The 20,985-nt window shown below is 36.3% G+C and overlaps 2 protein-coding genes across 2 annotated transcripts in view; both read left to right on the forward strand.

Moving 5' to 3' along the window:
• Positions 1-5,543: 5,543 nt before the first annotated feature.
• LOC127862853 (probable ATP-dependent RNA helicase ddx42) lies at positions 5,544-9,513 on the forward strand. The gene is made up of 5 exons (XM_052402109.1): positions 5,544-5,658; positions 7,118-7,394; positions 7,597-8,064; positions 9,001-9,027; positions 9,381-9,513. Exons 2-5 carry the CDS (start codon positions 7,124-7,126, stop codon positions 9,383-9,385), a joined length of 771 nt encoding a protein of 256 aa, XP_052258069.1. The 5' UTR covers positions 5,544-5,658; positions 7,118-7,123; the 3' UTR covers positions 9,386-9,513.
• A 1,734-nt stretch (positions 9,514-11,247) lies between these two features.
• Positions 11,248-20,985, forward strand: part of LOC127862964 (putative ferric-chelate reductase 1) — a 33,121-nt gene continuing 23,383 nt past the window's right edge. Inside the window, exon 1 of the mRNA XM_052402238.1 lies at positions 11,248-11,402. The gene's annotated coding sequence lies outside the window, so the exon portion shown is untranslated. The remainder of the gene's footprint in view (positions 11,403-20,985) is intronic.

Genomic DNA, 20,985 nt, shown 5'->3' on the forward strand with positions numbered 1-20,985 from the left:
ACTGACCAGAGGCCAGTGGGGCTTATGTCTTGGTCCTGTGTCCGTTGTGCGTGCGTGTGTTAACTTTTTAGCTCACCTGATTGCTCAGGTGAGCTTTTGTGACCGGTCTTTGTCCGTCGTCCGCCCGTCAACATTTGTTCGTAAACATTCTAGAGGCCACATTTATCGTCCGATCTTTATGAAATTTGGTCAGAAGATTTGTCCCAATGATATCTCGATCAAGTTAGAAACTGGGTCATGCTGGGTCAAAAACTAGGTCACTAGGTCAAAAAAAGAAAAACCTTGTAAACACTGTAGAAGTCGCATTCGTGCCCAATTTTCATGTAACTTTGTCAAAATGTTTGCCTTAATGATATGTTCGTTGAGTTCAAAAGTGGTTCCGGTTCGTTGAAAAACATGGCCTTCTGGCGGGGGCAGTTTTCCTTATTTGGCTATAGAGAAACCTTGTAAACACTAAAAGTCACAATTGTTGCCCAATCATCATGAAAGTTGGTCAAAACATTCGTTTTATTGATATCTCGGACGAGTTCGAAAATGGTCCAGATCGGCGAAAAAACGTGGCAGCCAGGGAGCGGAGCAGTTTTCTCTATATGTATATAGTAAAAACATGTGAACACTCTAGAAGGCACATTTTTGGCCCAATTTTCATGTAATTTGTTCAAAATGTTTGCCTTAATTATTTGTTGGTTGAGTTCAAAAGTGGTTCCAATCCGTTGAAAAACATGGCCGCCAGTGGGCGGGCAGTTTTTCTTATTTGGCTATAGAGAAACCTTGTAAACACTCTAGAAGTCACAATTTTTGCCCAATCATCATGAAAGTTGGTCAAAACATTGGTTTTATTGATATCTCGGACGAGAGTGAAAATGGTCTAGATCAGTGAAAAAACATGGACGCCAGTGGGCGGGGCATTTTTCTCTATAGGTATATTAGTTAAAAAATATGTGAACACTCTAGAAGTCACATTTTTGGCCCAATTTTCATGACATTTGGTCAGAACATTTGTTTCCTTGATACAAGAGTTGAGTTCGAAAATGGTTCCGGTAAGTTGAATAACATGGCTGCCGGGGGGGGGAAGTTTACTTCTATTTATATAGTAAAAAAAGCTTGTGAACACTCTAGAAGTCACAGTTTTTGCCCAATCATCATGAAACTTGGTTTTATATATATCTCAGATGAGTTCGCAAATGGTCCCGATTGGTAAAAAAACATGGCCACCAGGGGGGTGGGGCAGTTTTCCTTATGTGACTAGAGAGAAACCTTGTGATCGAACACTTTAGAAGTCACATTTTTTGCCTAATCATCGTGAAACTTAGTCTATAAATTGGTTTTATTGATTTCTCGGAAAATTTGAAAAATGGCTCAGTTCGGAGAAACACACTTTTTAGCTCACCTGATTGCTCAGGTGAGGTTTTAGGATTGGTCTTTGTCCGCTGTCCGTCCGTCCGTCCACATTTGGTTTGTAAACACTAGCATTCACATTTCTCAAAATTCACAACTCAAAATATCGGTAACCAGGTCAAATCTTACACACAGAAAAACACTCCATACGCCAGAGTTTTGGTTCAATAATGATGGAACTTGACCAGGATGTTTGTCTGGACAAAATCTAGGTAAAGTTTGACATTTGGTAAAAATTGAATGAACCGACTCCTCTCAGGTGAGCGAACTATGGCCATCTTGGCCCTCTTGTTCTTGAACATCTCCTAAACTACAAGTCCAATTCTGATAAAACTTCTCACAAATGTTCATGGGATGAACCTCTTTCAAATGTGTTCAAATTATGCCCCTGGGGTCAAATTTGACCCTGCCCCGGGGGTCATTAAATTGAACATATGCTTATATAAAGCTGATTTTGTGCAAACTTTAAAAATCTATTGTCCATAACCATTGGGCCTAGTGCTACCACATTTGGTATGTAGTGACATTTAATAGTTCTCTACTTTGTTTGTTCAAATTATGCCCCTGGGGTCAAATTTGACTCTGCCCCGGGGGTCACAAAAATGAACATATGCTTATATAAAGCCAATTTTGTGCAAACTTTAAAAATCTTCTTGTCCATACCCTAGGGCATAGGGCTACCAAATTTAGTATGTAGTGACAACCTATAGTTCACGACTTAGTTTGTTCAAATTATGCCCCTGTGGTCAAATTTGACCCTGCCCCGGGGGTCACAAAAATGAACATGTGCTTAAATAAGGCCTATTTTGTGCAAATTTAAAAATCTTTCTGTCCATAACCGTTTGGCTTAGGACTACCAAATTTGGTATGTAGTGACATCTAAAAGTCTTCTACCAAGTTTGTGCAAATTAAGCCTCTGGGATCAAATTTGAATGTTCCCTAGGGGTCACAAAATTGAACATATGCTTATATTGGGCCTATTGTGTGCAAACTTAAAAAATCTTCTTGTCCATAACCATTGGGCCTATTTCTACCAAGTTTGGTATGTATTAAAATCTTAAAGTTCTCTACCAAGTTTTTTTTCTAATTATGCCCCTGGGATCAAATTTGACCCTGCCCCGGGAGTCACAAAAATGAACATATGCTTAAATAAGGCCTATTTTGTGCAACCTTTAAAAATCTTCTTGTTCATAATTATAAAGCCTAGGGCTACTAAATTTGGTATGTAGTGACAGCTAATAGTCCTCTACCAAATTTGTTCAAATTATTCCCCTGGGCTCAAATTTCTCATAAACATTTACTTTGTTTAACAAACATCCTCAAAGTTATCATTCCTACTGCCTTTCGGCACCTCATGAACCTGAAAAACTCGTAATTTTATGTTTCTTCAGGCAAATATCTTCTTTGTACAATAAACAATTCTTCACCATGTTAACAATCCTGCTACACTCACTAGTACCTCAAGAATGAAGTAAAGTTCACATGATCTACGTCATTAGGTATTTTGCATATGTCATGAACTATATAAGTAACAGAAACTTTGAAACCTACAATCACTTTTTGGAATTTTGGAAAAAGATTCATGATTGAATGAAGGAACTTTCATTAATCTTGTAGAACATGCGTAGATTTGATCTTCAGCATCTAAAAATATGTGAAATAAAAAGAACGACAATATCTTTTGGAGAGTTAAATGTACCTACGTTATGAGCCAAGGACCTGTGCGAAAATTCCCGGGCTTTTTAGTCTGTTTAGTTATCACCGTAGTAACGTTGTCCATATATAAACATGCTCGCCCTTCCAACTTTAAGCGCCCAGTGGGACAAGGGATAGAAAGAGAAAGTCGCATGCTTGAGCACATTTCAACCCATGAGCATGGCACACTTTTTCGCTTAAAAGAAACAGTGGAGCGATACAGGGCCATCATGGCTCTCTTGTTTTGCTTAAATGTTGTCTCCATTTATGCCTAGTGGACTCTCCCTCCTTCTTAATTGGATCAATTTATTTCCAAAATTAGAGATATCTATTATATTTATTTCTATATTTAGAATATTTCTTACAGAAATTCCTTCAAGCAAACAGTGCAGGCCCTGATGAGACGCCGCGTGATGTAGACCCTAATGAGACGCCACATCATGCGGCGTCTCATCTGGGTTTACGCTGTTTGCCAAGGCCTTTTTTCTAGACGCTAGGCATAAATGGGTTAAGCATATCTCGAAAACTTTTAATGGTTTGAAACTTAATTGACAGCTAGATTTTATTACGGTGATGGTAAGTGTGCAATAACTCTTTCTTTCGTATGTGTATTGTGAATTATTTTGGCTTAATGCATGTGCGTAAAGTGTCGTCCTAGATTAGCCTTTGCAGTCCACACAGGCTAATCAGGGACGACACTTTCCGATTTCATTGTATTTTTAGTTTCAAGGAAGTCTTCTGACTGAAAATCGAGTTTAGGCGGAAAGTGTCGACCCTGATTAGCCTGTGCGGACTGCAAAGGCTTATCTGGGATGACACTTTACGCACATGAATTAAGCCCAGTTTTCCTAAAACAAGGCTCATATATTTGTTTTTATTAGTCACATCGTACTGTCGCCATCGTATCATCGCATTGTCGCCATCGTACTATCGCGTTATCGTACTGTACTGTAGTCATCGTATTATCGCATTTTCGCCATCGTATTGTCGTCTATCGCCTTCCGGTACACATGCGCACATCGTATTTTTTCCTTGATAACGGAATGCCATTAGGGCAATCGTGGTGACACATTACAATCCAGACGGCGATAGTACGATGGCGACAATGCGATAGTACTATGGCGACAATGCGATAGTACGATGGCGACAATGCGATAGTTCTATGGCGACAATGCGATAGCACGATGGCGACAACGCGAAAGTAATACTATTGCATTGTCGCCATCATACTATCGCATTGTCGCCATTGTACTATCGCATTGTCGCCATCATACTATCGAATTGTCGCCCTCTGTATTTTAATGTGTAACCACGATGGTCCTAACGGTATTCCGTACCCGAGATGCAAGTGTTTCATTCATATAGACAGTTTAACCCATTTATGCCTAGCGTCCTAAAAGGACTTTGCAAACAGTGTAGACCCAGATGAGACGCCGCATCATGCGGCGTCTCATCTGAGTCTGCGCTGTTTGCTTAAAGAAATTTCTGTAAGAAGTCTTCTTAATATAGAAATAAATATACTAGACATCCCTAATTTTGGCAATAAATTGATAAATAAATTTAGAAGGATGGGAGAGTCCACTAGGCATAAATGGGTTAAAAATAAACTTTTGACTGCTCAACTGTTATAACATGTATAAAATATGAATAAAAACGTATTATTTAAAGATACATTGATATAACATTTATTGTTTGCAGTTTTTTTTGTAAAATAGAAACACGTGTATATTTTTGTAAAATATGTATGTGATGCTAGAAATTGTAATTCCCATTGTCACCACGCGGCATTTATTCAATTTAATAAGTATTAATATCCGAATTGATTAAATTAACATATTTTTTACATTAGTCATAGCAGGATATCCCGAGTCTATATTCTGGTAAGCTATAGTTCGGTTTGTATTTTTCCACTGTTCCTGTGTAAGATCGTGGAGTCTTTTAATATCACCAGCATCCCTTGGAAGGCTTTATCACAACAGTTTGGTAAGCAACGAGGCAGTACATGTAATCTGATGAAAACCGTCTACTTCGACTTTATTGTGGAAACCATTTTCGCATCTCAGCACAATATTAATTACATAGTATATTTACCGGGTTGCTTTTGATGCCTTTTTATAAAGTCGTTGCACAATGCGTTATGAATAATGCATATTGTTAATATCTTGTTCGCGTTTTTTAAGAGAAAGCATTAACATTTCTCAGAAACAAATAAACGCCTTTGAATGTTAAACATAAAGTTACCAAACCAGAAAGTACGCTCCGTTATATCTTTCATCGTACCCTTACACCAACCACGTGCTTGAGTGCACATGAACTTGCTTTCAAGCTGACGTCTTATGTAATGTATGTATGTAAATGAGAATAAATAATTAATCCGAATGCACTTGCAACATACGCGGTAAAATGGTTTTCAAACAAATGTTACTGCGATATATATTTACATGTATATTGCCATATTAGTAATAACTGAAGGCATGGAACGGTATATAAGGATCTACAAATGCACGGAGACGGTCGAAGCCTAAACAGTTGATCGCTCTTGTGTTACTGTTAAGCGTGTCCAAGGTAAGTGATTGCTGAATATGTTATTTTCTGAAATAATGTTGTTACCTCAATCTTTTGAAACAATTGAGTCGCGTTCTGAGAAAACTTGGAATATTGCATGTGCGTAAAGTGTCGGTCCAGATTAGCATGTGCTGTCCGCACAAGCTAATCAGGGACGGCACTTTCCGCCTAAATTGGATTTTTGCTAAGAAGAGACTTCATTTTAACAACAAATGTCATAAAAGCGGAAAGTGTCGTCCCTGATTAGCCTGTGTGGATTGCAGAACGTTGCTCAATTGATTATAGTTGAGATCCTTTTTGTAATAAAACATCGATCGGAAGGATAACCTGCATTTTGTAGTTTCCGTGGTTAAATTCAAAACATTTTTTCAACGTTCTACATAGTGTATATGCAGTTTAAAAAAAAGTATACAGGTTTTTTTTAAATAGTATACGATAACATTTTGTACGCTAACATCGATAGGACCAATAACTTGTCGTTTTTTGTTGAAATGATATCATCACGAAATGACTTCACGCCATATTGTTTCCAAAATGGTTTCTTTATTTCATTAGATACAAATTAACAACCGCTTGTGAATTCACACTAACGGTATTTTTGCCAAGCACTTTTCCGTAGGATCGTGTTCATTTTAGATAATGAAAATATTATATAGCCGAAATTTAATATGCAGTATTAGAATACTGTAGTGACACTTGTGAATGACTTACTGAATGTCATTTTCTTTGTTAATGTATTTGAATATAGCATGTACTGCATAAACTTCTACACATGTCTCATATTACGGTATAGAATATGAGCATGGTATATTGTTTTTTGTATATGCATAACATTCCATTAGTAAAAACAACGCTGCATATTAATTATGCCTTACCAGATTGCCAGATTGAAATATTCAGATTTCCTTCTTATTAAACAAGAACAATCTCAACGAAAACGTCGCGATTATCAATCATCAAATATACGAGCTTAGGTCACAAAGGTCACAAAGGTCACAAAGGTCGTTTTCTTCTCATAACTTATGTTCATTTTAAGTTATTCCCCACTTAACAAGGAGGGCCAAAAACAGAACTCTTCCATTTTTTTGTAGCTGCAGCATTTATTGCGTTATTTTAAATAAATTACATTAGATATATAGAAAGAAACCGCTTTCTTACTCTATTTGATTGCACAGACAACGATGATATTCATGAAATACATTTAACAGCAAATTCATTAACGAAACCAGTCAAACAGTACAATCTTATTCATTCAATACATTTTTTTTTGCAGCGACAGCCTTTAAAAACTATTTTTTTTATTAACATTCTTGACAAAGATGCGACCATAACTGCTGTGCAACCTACAGATACAAACATATTGTTCAAATACATGTACATATAAACTCTGTTAGGCTACCAGAAGTTACGAAAGGAACATTTTAATGATAATCCCCAATTAACACATTTTATCTTGCAGACAACAATGAACGGTTTGTTGATATGCGCGTGCCTGTTTGGCGTTGCTGCCGCTGGATCAATCGGCCGGTACGAAGGTGATAATGACAACTGGTACGGTAACCAGTGGAATACCGGAAGGTACGGTAACTGGGGGAGGAACAACTGGAATAACTGGTATGGAGAAAACAGGGATAACTGGTATGGAAACGATTGGAATAATTGGAATGGCGACAACTGGTACGGAAACAATTGGAATAATGAAGGAAATCAAATGAGTGGCTGGTACGGAAAGTATGGTAAGAAAGAAAACAATGAAACTATATTTTTCAAGTTTCTGATTTGTATGACTTAAATGAGCTTTTTTGACTTTGGTACCGAGCCATTCAATTCATTTGTATTGTATATATACGGAATAGTACATACTTTTGATCTTAATGCACTGAAATGAGGCAAATATGGACACAGCATTATGACAAGCTTTTTGTTTAACAATTCCAGGTGAATATCGCGGCAACTACAACGGCAACTATTACAATAACGACAACGGCAACTATTACAAGAACGACAACGGCAACTATTACAAGAACGACAAGGGCAACTATTACATGAACGACAACGGCAACAATTACAAGAACGACAACGGCAACTATTACAAGAACGACAACGGCAACTATTACATGAACGACAACGGCAACTATTACAAGAACGACAACGGCAACTATTACAAGAACGACAAGGGCAACTATTACAATAACGACAACGGCAACTATTACAGGAACGACAACGGCAACTATTACAAGAACGACAACGGCAACTATTACAAGAACGACAACGGCAACTATTACAGGAACGACAACGGCAACTATTACAAGAACGACAACGGCAACTATTACAAGAACGACAACGGCAACTATTACAAGAACTACAACGAGAACTACAACGACAACTACAACGAGAACTACAACGGTATGTTAGTATATATTTTGAACGTGATTAGAAATGTATCAGAATCTTTCTTAAAGCGGGTATATACGATTTTTTATATGGGTTTAATTGTAATATATTGATAAAATATGTTACAATAACACAAAATAGGCAAGAAAAATTATACATTAAAGCCGAATTTCATAAAATGCAGCAAAGGCGAATTAGCGCCCCGAGCCGATAGTGACGTACATATTTTCCTACAATAACAGAAGCATTCGTCTTTGTATTAGGATTGGAGTTAGTGTTCGTGTGTTGTATGAATAGATATCGTTGCAGAAATTCAAATAAACCGTTAAACTAAGTTTAGATGCACATTGTACATGTATGGTATACATGCTGGCGAATTCGGCTGTACAGCCGTTTTCAATTTCAGAATTAAATATCTGGCTTATTTCGCATTTTTCGACACATGTTCTTCTTGACTTTTATTTTAATTTATATTGAAATATATATATAATAAGTTTTTTACACAGTTTATATAAATTCATAAATATTTGACGATATCGTATATACCCGCATATTATGTGGTAAACCCTTTCAACCTTCGGATCTATAAGACTTTTACAAGAGCAAAACTATGCCATGACTATTCTAGGCACTATTATGTCATCTTTAAAAACATGGCATATGAGCTTCGCTCTATTACAAACGGTTTAAATGCACGTCGGTTCAGTGTCGTCCCAGCTTAGCATGTGAAGTCCGCACAGGCTAATTAGGGACGACACCCAACCGAAACTCTATTTCGGTCAAGACAAGTCTTCCTTTTAAACGAACAATACAATAAAAGCGGATAGTGTTGTCCCTGATAAGCCTGTGCGGACTGCACATGCTAATATGAGGCGACATTTTACGCATATGTATTAAACCCCGTTTTCTTTGAGAGTGACTCATTTGTGTTATTTTCTTTTATTACAGGATTTTACAACCGCCTCTTCGGAAAGAGTAAGTTTAGACGTTTAATTGCATGCAACCATACAAAATGTGTTTATTTTTGTAACAACTAAATGACATGTTAGATAAAAATAAACTAATAAGCATGTGAAATAAAGAATTATTATCACTAATGAAAGCAACTATTAAGTATTATGAACCAAATGTATAGCATGTGATTATGCTTATACTGCTATTGTATTTTTACCAATTTTTTTTAGCATAAATACTTCCATCAGGTAAGACAGTGCTTATAAAATAAAAAAGTTTGCATTTGCAACTGAAAGCAAGCCTAGGGTTTAACGCTTCTATTAATAATTTGGTTACGATTTCGTTTTTGTTTTAACTTTTGTCACCCTTTTCAGAGTAGACCTAGAGCTGTAGAGCCCTGAAAACATTCTCCTCATTGACCGGTTAACCGACGTCCAGAGATTCCTGCTTCGGTGTTTTTTAATGTTCATTCTAAACAAAAATAAAAGAAATATATAATGTGCTTTGTTTTCGTGACTTGTCGTCGTAGTTTTGGTTGCTCAAAAGGTGTTTAATATATCTTCATAATATGGCTTGACATTGTATATACATTTTTATGGACCATCTCCTGTGAACGATATTTTCTGTTGTCTGATATAAATCATCAGTCCGGCATATTAAACAGCACACAGCACTTATGAGTTACGAATCAATTTAGGAGAAGAATACTTACCGTGCTACATCTCTTATTATTTGAAATTTCCGCAAGTCTGATAATTTTCTGTTAAATATTAGCATGTCCCGTATTTTAGTTACAGTTTGATCATTAATACATGATCCTCGCTCTTGACGCACATGCATTAAACCCCCTTTTCACAGAGCAGGGCCCATATATTTGTTGCAAGCTACAAAATCCGTCGTAATTTGTTTTATCGTGTGATGTTTTGATAAAACATGGCCTTTTTACCCATATCCTGCGCAAGCCAAAGGTGAACATTGACGTTTAATACGCTATGATATTTCCATACACTTTATTCTCTTTTAAATTAGTACTAAATCATCGATTGGCGCATATGTTATTATATACTCAGAAAAGTTTGTCCCAAAGGGACATCTTTTGCGGCGCATGAAACTCAGTAGAAGTAGTAACATCGTTGGTGTGAAAGCGCAAATATATGAGACGCGGGGCTTTATGTATGCGCGTAAAGTGCAATCCGCACAGGCTAATCAGGGGCGACACTTTCCGCTTTTATTGTATTTTTCGTTTAAAGAAAGTCTCTTCTACACGAAAATCCAGTTAAGTCGGAAAGTGTCGTCCCTGATTAGTTTCCTAATAACCCTTCACAGGCTAATCTAGGACGACACTTTACGCACACGCAATAAACCCAATGTTCTCAGAACGCGACTCATATTTATCTTAGAACCAGTTGGATTTAGTGATAACCGTGGTACGGAAGGATGATACTACACTGTGATTCAATACTGATCATATTTCCTCAGTTTTTTTTTTCACGTAATGTCTCAACCAATCAGCAAATAAGGCGGGCAAGAACATGGGGATTTGGATATTTCCTCTTTATTGTGAACATGATTGCAAATGTTCTAACAGTATGCAAATTTGTATTTTTTAGATATAAGGTGAGCGCTTTTGGACATTATTGGCCTCTTATAGCAAATATTTAACAAGAAGTTTAAATATTATAATAACAAATCTATAATAGAATAATTGAATACGTAAAATAAGAGGGTACTTTCTGCATTCCGCACAGGCTTATGAGGGACGACACTTTCCGCTTTCATTGTTTTCTTCCGTTGAAAGAACGTCTCTTCATAGCGATTCCAGTGTAGGCGAAAAGTGTTTTCCCTGATAAGTTTATGTGATGAGCACATAATAACACTTAACGTACATGCATTAAGTCCCTTTTTCCCAGATCGAGACTCATTTACATAAGCAACACACATTGCATAGTCCGTGTTAACAGTCAGCTGATGTTGTGCATGTTGGGCAGTTTGCACATACCGACGTCAAATCAGATACTTTCATGTCACTGATAATATACGATAATTCACGAAAATATGATTGACCAGCTATCTGAACTTCGAACTAATCATTTCAACATAACACTATTCGTCAAGCGCCTTTCAACGTGTGGTAAATTACTGTTATAACGTCGCCCGCGGCGAACGTTTACGGCTCGACGTTTTTGACGTCGACACGCTCGAACTAGAACCGTAGTTTAGACGTAGAGTTTATACTAGTCCCTAGCCTGGGTTATGAGTACACATTGTGTTTTAGCTTGTTGACGTGTAAGATAGTTAAAGTATCTTTCCTTGTTTTTGTGTCACGCGAACTTCAATTTCGGGAATTACATTTTGAGGATATTTTCGTTCGGATTTAGCGATTCAGAAGTTGAAAGGTACCTTAAGTTAAAATTTTTACTATAAACATTTCTGCGATTGTAAAACATGTCACCACTGATGTTCTTAATTCCATACATGAATAACGTATGCCCATATACACTTATTTAATACCGTACATTTTAATAAAAACTGTACACGCGACGTTTGTTTGTTCATGACAATGTCCATACGACGCTAAGGAGGTATAACACATCATTTTTCTTTTAAATTAATGGAGAAAAAAACCACAAATACTGACATCTTTTTTTTATACCGGTGATGTACAGATATACTTGAAACCTGGTACCGGTAATTCGTTTATACAATAAGTTTTATTACGGATAATTATTTCTTGTATGTTACATAAGTATTGCTTTATGTGTACGTCATTAAAAACGAGCTTTAAGGTATAATTATAAATATAAACGGGAAGACATATAAACACGAAGACCGTAAGAACAATGCAGCCCATGCTGCATAACAATGAGACTCGAATCTTGCAACTTTTTTTCTTGAATGTTTATTCAAGTACCGTATGTCTTTAACCCATCTAAGCCTAGTGGACTCTCCAATCTTGCTAAATTGGATCAATTTATTTCCCAAAATTAGGGATGTCTAGTATATTTATTTCTATATTTAGAATATTTCTTACAGAAATTCCTTTAAGCAAACAGCGCAGACCCAGATGAGACGCCGCATCATGCGGCGTCTCATCTGGGTCTACGCTGTTTGCCAACGCCCTTTTTTCTAGACGCTAGGCATTAATGGGTCAATCAGTGGGTACCAATAAAGGCTGAGGGTTTTTTCAGGAGAACTGAGCGCATATTTGCAGTTTGATGACAAACAACTTACCGAGTAACCAACTACGATCTTGGAAAATTTAATTCCGAGTAGTCAGTGAAGTGCTACGCACACTGAATAAGTATTGTTAAGAATTCAGAACATACTTGCTCATCGTCATTAACATGTGTCTGCAGTAACATGTTTTCGTGAGAATGTCACATGGATGAGGTTAACCCATTTATGCCTAGCGTCCTGAAAAAAGGACATTGCAAACAGCGTAGACCCAGATGAGACGCCGCATGATGCGGCGTCTCATCTGGGTCTGCGCTGTTTGCTTAAAGGAATTTCTGTTAGAAATATTCTAAATATAGAAATAAGTATACTAGACATCCCTAATTTTGAAAATAAATTGATCCAATTAAAAAGGATGGGAGAGTCCACTAGGAATAAATGGGTTAATGCATAGTGACCGCATACTTTCAGACGTAGTTTTATAATTGCAACAATTATAAAATTATTATGTACTTATTTTCTTAAAAAATATTTTATACTACCGGTATATATATATATATATATATATATATATATATATATATATATATATATATATATATATATATATATATATATATATATATATATATATATATATTGTTCACACACCTCTCTCCCTATATATAAATTATCGACTGTGAACGAGTATCTATTAATAGATCCTAGAAATGAGAAATGACGTTGTTGTGAAATATAATTATCTCCCTGTTAATACACAAATATATTCATGATTTCAATCCAACGTATTTCCGCGGTGTCTCTAACATAGTGTGAGGGTAGTTTAGAATCCTTATCGGATCTTGCCCTAATACAACTATGGTTTCATGTTTGTAAATAAGTGTCTATGTGTGTAACATTGTCCATTCTGTGTATGTAAAAACTGTTCCCACGTCGAGGTGTGTTGCGGTGTCAGTGCGAGATATATAACTGTGAATGAACCATCCTTTTTGGGGGGATGGGGATTTCATAGTATGTATGTCTCGTTCTGCACCGTAGCTAGGCGCATACGCCGAAGTCTCAAATGGGAATATGTATGTCTGTTTGTATGTCTGTGTATCAGGTTGTTTACACACCTTTCTCCATATATATAGATCTATATATATGTGTGTGTGTGTAAACTATTTTTCGAATATTTAATCATATTATAAACTTAACATGGATATCTAGTTTCCTATCCACTATTTTGTTTAAGCTGTAAAGTAGTTAAACTTAAACACATTTGGACGGCATCTTTAATACGTTGGAGTAAATGTATTCCCAACATTTGCATACGGCTACATCATTCATGGAGATTCAATGCTGTTTTGAATATTTTGAAGCAGCTCGACTAAACAAAACTATCGTAACACGCCACACTATTTGCGGAAGTAAATTTATTATTATAGATTTACACACGCGTGAAACTGATGATGACTTATACGCTCGAGGCTAGTGGGACTTTGAATTTACCATGTGATTGTAAAAACATTGACAACCACAAATATGTTGTTTGAAATTCATAAAACTCGAAAACATCTATGTTATTGACGCCAATAATGAACACAGAACCGACTATGATTTACGCAGATGTAAATTCAGCAAATAAGGCAGAAGAAATACAAATACACGTGGTTGTACAGTTACACAACGAAATATTAAATATTGTAAATGTCAAGTTCCAATCCCTAAATATCTTTGGCTTAAAACCGGACGACTTTAAGCCATTTATGCCTAGCGTCCTGAAAAAAGGCCTCGGCAAACAGCGTAGACCCAGATGAGACGCCGCATGATGCGGCGTCTCATCTGGGTCTGCGCTGTTTGCTTAAAGAAATTCCAGTAAGAAATATTCTAAATATAGTTATTAAATATACTAGACATCCCTAATTTTGGAAATAAATTGATCAAATTTAGAAGGATGGCAGAGTCCACTAGGCATAAATGGGTTAAAACAAGCACAGTCATAGCCAAATTAATGTTCTGGTGCGAATTATTAGGATTGAATTATGATGATGATGAGGAGGAGGAGGATGACGAAAATGATTTTGTGCTGCTGATGATGATGGTAATCGTGGTGGTGGTGGAAGTGTTGATGGTGATGATGACGATGATGATTGCGATGCTGTTCTGAACACGAGCGCCTTTTTGTAGAACACCGAAGTTGGTTTATACCAAAGTATTGTACAGCATGAAATAATATTTATTTAAATGAGCTTTCCTCTAAGAAAACTGGGCTTAATTCATGTGCGTGAAGTGTCATCCCAGATTAGCCTGTGCAGTTCGCACAGGCTTATCAGGGACGACACTTTTCGCCTAAACTTGATTTTCGGTAATGAGGGACTTCCTTGAAACTAAAAAGACCATAAGAGCGGAAAGTGTCGTCCCTGATTAGCTTGTGCGGACTGCACATGCTAATCTGGGACGACACTTTACGCACATGCATTATGCCCAGTTTTCTCAGAACGCGACTCAAATGATAGTAAACCATTTAATTGACTTGCAGCGGAAAAACTTTTCAAAGCAACTAAAATATTTGAAAAAAACAACAACACAAAACAAACCCACATTGCATTTACAATAAGCACTCGCGTCATTTACTCTTCAAACTGCAGCAGAGTATCCAGTGTGAAGGCCTGAAGACTTCAGAGATCGTATGGAAGAATTAGACTTGGGTCTCTTTTATGAGAACAATTAAAATATCCTTACTTTTTAATTCAATATGAATGTTAATATGATCGAAATAGGGAAACCATTAAATTAATGAATCAAGGGAAATCAATTGTATGTAGTGGTAGGTTTATACGTAATCAGCGAATAGTTTTAGTGAATGGGGATTCTTCTGTAAACATTTAGTGACAAATATCGCGATTTGTTTTAAAAAGAATTAAAATGTCGTAACAGACTGTAATCATCCCATGTAAATCACTTACACTTAAATCACTTACACTTAAATCACTTACACTTAAATCACGTACACTTACATCGACGAGTGAAGAGAGTGGGTCGGGTCGGACATGTGTATCGACGACGACTTTAGGGGACATTGTCTACAGGTGTACATGTTTTAGATTATTGTATACGATAACAGCGAGGCTAATTGATATACATCTAAATACGGATATTAAGCTGAATCCAGAACACAGCCTTGATGACTTGAAGTTAAATATAGGTATAAACGCATAGATTACATATAGGCCGACGTAGTCATGCTCTTATTTCCTATGCGCCAGTCACGTTAGACAACAAATCCAATCTAGATTTTCACCATTTTGTTTGTCATACCTGCGATAGTTTCTCATGCGATTGTCACCACTTAAGATGTCCATTCCAAATGTCTTTGAAAAACGTTCTCCACAAAATAGGGTTGGTAGGTCCGGTAACCGTTCTTTGTTAACGTTATCCGATACGCGAGTTTTTTCCTCTTGTAATAGGGATATTCAACGACAGAAATCTTCAAAGTCTATTCAACATGCTTTCTTTATATGAGACGTGTTCTTAGAAAACGGGGCTTGATGTATGTGCGTAAAGTGTCATTCCAGATTAGCCTGTGCAGTCCGCACATGCTTATCAGGGACGACGCTTTCCACTTTTATGGTATTTTTCGTTTGAAGGAAGTCTCTTCTACACGAAAATCCAGTTAAGGCGGAAAGTGTCGTCTCTGATAAGACTCTGCGGACTGCACAGGCTAATCTGGGACGACACTTTACGCACATGCATTATGTCCAGTTTTCTCAGAACGCGACAAAAATGATCGATTGTAGTAAAGATCAACCTGCAATAACAAATACAAGTATATTGTCGGCAACAAATATAGGGTCGGATTCGTGAACACCAGCAACTTTTCACTCGTATTAAATGCTACAATAGCATTAAGCTGAGTATAAATAAGAGAAGCCAATAGCTCTTGACTATTCGATCGTTTACACTTTAAAATTGACGAAACAACACATGCTTATTTAATGTCCTACTAACCAACGTAATGTGTTCACCAAACACATTTTCTTGCGTTTTCCTGATATTTTTGCGTTTTGTTTGATGTATCATCATCGCAAGATATTAAATTGCTTTATGATATTCGGCGAGTTTTAAAATAATTGAAATTAACACTTTCATGAAATAATGAACTATATATGAACGAACCCCTTATCTTATTTGTTGGTGGTTCCTATACGAAAGATACATGTATTATTTTTCAGTTGAGCGCTTTAGTGTTTTATCAGATCTAAAACAGGTAGGACGGCTTCGTACTTAAAACGGATATATAACTTTTATATATCTGTTCTAACACGACAGGGCGGTATATTATTGTACACGGATTACTGACTTTGCCAGAGTCACTTTACTTCTTAATTAACACGATGGTTAACACCTACATAACACTCGAGATACAATGGATCTTTAAGTATAGCAATTGCCTACGGGGATACAAATATACAAGATACACATTGTACATATTTCCAGGAACTCGGCTTATTCATCTGACATTTCATACTATTGAATGCTAAAAATAGAGTGTCAATGTTGTAATATATGTAGGCTTAACCCATTCACGCCTAGCGTGTAGAAAAAAGGCCTTGGCAAACAGCGTAGACCCAGATGAGACGCCGCATGATGCGGCGTCTCATCAGGGTCTGCGCTGTTGGCTTAAAGGAAATTCTGTAAGAAATATTCTAAATATAGAAATTACTATACTAGACATCCCTAATTTTGGAAATAAATTGATCTAATATAGAAGGACGGGAGAGTCCACTAGGCATAAATGGGTTAACTCTGCTTCCTTGAAAATAGGATGCGGGGCAAATGTGCGCAATACTTTATTTGTTTCATTTCACAACATGCAGGTGCGGCTAAACCGGCGAACATCTGCTCAGTTTGTTGTGGCCTTATCGAAATGCAACGAATTATTTCCAAACAAAATCAATTTAGGTCTGATAATTTTTAGAGAACATCGGTTCACATGAACCAGACATCCGTATATAAGCCAATGCCCGAGGCGGTGATTTACGGCGGTCAAGAGGCATGTGCTACAGTAAATGTCAGACACATTAGTCAGAAGCCGGGATCATATGGTTAATACCTGCTTAGTAATTGAAGTGCCGTTTCGGCCACCACCCATCTAAGGCTGAATCGGAAAGTAGTTAATTATGTAAAACATACGACACTGTGAGCACATCTAATATATAACGACACATTAAGACATGTGAGCACATCTAATATATAACGACACATTAAGACATGTGAGCACATCTAATATATAACGACACATTAAGACATGTGAGCACATCTAATATATAACGACACATTAAGACACGTGAGCACATCTAATATATAACGACACATTAAGACATGTGAGCACATCTAATATATAACGACACATTAAGACATGTGGGCACATCTAATATATAACGACACATTAAGACATGTGAGCACATCTAATATATAACGACACATTAAGACATGTGAGCACATCTAATATATAACGACACATTAAGACATGTGAGCACATCTAATATATAACGACACATTAAGACATGTGAGCACATCTAATATATAACGACACATTAAGACATGTGAGCACATCTAATATATAACGACACATTAAGACATGTGAGCACATCTAATATATAACGACACATTAAGACATGTGAGCACATCTAATATATAACGACACATTAAGACATGTGAGCACATCTAATATATAACGACACATTAAGACATGTGAGCACATCTAATATATAACGACACATTAAGACATGTGAGCACATCTAATATATAACGACACATTAAGACATGTGAGCACATCTAATATATAACGACACATTAAGACATGTTTTTCGAAATACATGGGCGTGAAGTATCGTCCCAGATAAACCTGTGCAATCCGCACCTGCTTATCAGGGACAATACTTTTCAGCTGAACTGGATTTCCGCAAAGAAGAGACTCCATTTAAACTAATTATATAATACAAGCGGAAAATTTGGTTCCCGGTAAGCCTGCACATGCTACGGTAATCTGTGTTGACGCTTTACGCACATGCATTAAGTTCTGTTTTCCTCGAGCGTTCTGATGCCAAAGACTTTGTATGCATCAACTGCAACATAAACATGTTGATTATTTACCAAAAATAACATGTGCATTACTCGATTAAGGACTTATGGGGCTGGTTATTTTCATATGTGTCTTGTTCTGTGAAAATTGGGCAAAAATGCATGTGCGTAGAGTGTCGTCCCAGATTAGCATGTGTAGTCCGCACAGACTTATCAGGGACGACACTTTCCGCTTTAATGGTATTTTTCGTTTAAAGGAAGTCCCTTTTACCGAAAATCTTGTAAAAGCGGAAAGTGTCGTCCCTGAATAGCCTGTGCGGACTGAACATGCTAATCTGGAACGACACTTTGCGCACATGCATTAAGCCCAGTTTTCTCAGAACACGACTCATATTTTTGTTTGTAAGCTCTAACTCCGCTCATTAATTTATATTAATATTATTGAATATCACGTAAACAATAGCGGGATGTCAATTTTAAAATCAAGCAATAAAAAAGTCCAAATGATCATGCGTTGCATGACTTATTTTGTCTTTTTATTGTCCTTTGTTTTGCAGATTTTGAATTTGAAATCACTAAACATATTAATGTCCATAGGATGCTATTGACATATTTGTGAATATATTAACCGATGTCCTTGAAAAAAGAGCAGAATTTTAATTTAAAAAATGCGCATTCGTATACTGCTGTTATGCTGCAGTTTGACAGTGAGGACGTGTTGACATGGAATTTTAATGAGTATCTGTTGAAGATAGTTGCTCTAGGCTGACACATAATTACATTCCGGTCAAAACACTCTCATCTAGTTTAAGATATATAAACATAAATGTCGTCTGCCAAGTGAAATTTTAGTATCGCAACCGATAAAATAAAACTGGTTTTAAATAATTTACGTAATTATTATTGTTTTATTAGACACTGTTTTTATTTAATGTGCAAGCCTTGCAAGTAGACATGCGAAAGTTTCAACAAACGTATCTTTATGGTGCCATTTCACATTTAAATTTCTAATACTTTTACACTTATCGCCTGTATGGTTAAGATTTTATGATTTGCATGTATTCCTGGGAAAAAAATTAGAAGACTCGTGTGAAACGCTGAGATCACTTTTCATGCCCAACTCATTTCTTTTTAAATTTTGGTAAAAATTTACCGCCGAACAATTTTTAGTTTAACAGATATTTTCTTAGCGTTTTAGTCTTAACGTTATGCACGGCCGTTAATCACGGTCGCCACCTCTTTTTTGAGATGCATGAATAAATAAGCAAATGCGACTTACGAGGTGGCGCTCTGGCCCGGATGTTTTGAAATTTACGGATACATTTACTGGGTGATTAGGTTTTGTATGTTTTTTAAACTTATTTCGCATTATTTTTAAAAGACCGACCAATGTAGTGCGATTCAGTGAAGATAAATTCATATATATATATATACACAAATTTACAGAAACATACAATCACAACACATTTGGAACGTGGGGACCTTTATAAGTGGCATGGAAGAATCCGTAAACAAAATCGATGTTTTTTACCTGTGGGACGAGCACATTCCCAGCCAATTAAATCGCTCATTGCATAAAACGATTTCTTTGAACATTTTCAAGTTAATGCATGCACAAAAACATAGGCTTTTAGCCGATCTAACGTATAAACTTGCATTTTTCAAAAAGAGATGAAGCCAATGCCATGGAGGTGGCGCTAAAATATGAGGTGGCGCCAATGCACATTTATAGTTTTTTAAAGTGATATAGTTTATGTAATGGTTTCTATTACGTTAACAGGATTTACATTTTTGTTTGTTAGTTGACTACTGCAGCACATTTGAGTCGCGTGCGTTTTTAATTAAAAAAAGTGGTTTTCTTATAATGTCTTGATGGATTTAAACGTTCATCTTTGTTAGATAAGAACATTTAACATGTATCATAAAAAAGTTAACGGACAAAGACAGAGCTATCTTTATTTTTTGGAGTTGATAGTGGGAAAAACAACATATATGAGCCTAATTAATATGTGTTGACCATGGTAAATTCAGCATTTGGATTAAGGGACACAAATCATCGTTTTGAGAAGAAGTGTTATCATATATTTATTTAGCGAATTATCATACTGTATACAAACATTGCTGTCGATGAACAATTTTGATAATGTTGAGAATTTAATTATTGGTTTTATTGAGTATCACACATTTTTGGTATGTATCGTATAATATGTTGTATTCGTGTTAATGACTTCTTAATTGAGTTGATAACTTATATATTTAAAAAGCGATTTAATTGGGTGTACATTATCTCGTCATACAGGAAAAACTCATCGAAATGATTTTTATAACTCCACCATGCTACAACGTATTAAGGTTGATAATGTACGTTTCAGAACATTTTTGGAGAAATTAATCTTCGCTGAATCGCACTACATTGCCCGATTTTATAAAATAATGCAATATATGTTGAAAAAAAAACACAACAATAACATATAAAACCTAATCACCATAAAAATTATCCATGACATTTAAACACATCCGGGCCTGAGCGCAACATCGGAAGTTGCATTCGCTCATTTATTAATGCATCTCAACAAAGAGGTTGCGCACGTGATTAACGGCCGTGTTATGGTTACACCTTATGCTGTGAAAACTTTAAAAAAATCTTAAATGAAACCAGACAGTGATTTGAGATAGAAAGACACGCAATTTATGGATCTTCTATTCATATACACATAATATATGATTAGAGCGGTAACT

Source organism: Dreissena polymorpha, chromosome 16, assembly GCF_020536995.1.
Source record: "Dreissena polymorpha isolate Duluth1 chromosome 16, UMN_Dpol_1.0, whole genome shotgun sequence".
Lineage (NCBI taxonomy): Eukaryota > Metazoa > Mollusca > Bivalvia > Myida > Dreissenidae > Dreissena > Dreissena polymorpha.

Bases quoted from the DNA above. Each gene is read 5' to 3' on its own strand.
- LOC127862853 (XM_052402109.1), top strand. From the start codon at position 7,124: ATGAACGGTTTGTTGATATGCGCGTGCCTGTTTGGCGTTGCTGCCGCT. The intron at 7,395-7,596 runs GTAAGAAAGAAA...TAACAATTCCAG, and splicing joins TGGCTGGTACGGAAAGTATG to GTGAATATCGCGGCAACTAC. The intron at 8,065-9,000 runs GTATGTTAGTAT...CTTTTATTACAG, and splicing joins CTACAACGAGAACTACAACG to GATTTTACAACCGCCTCTTC.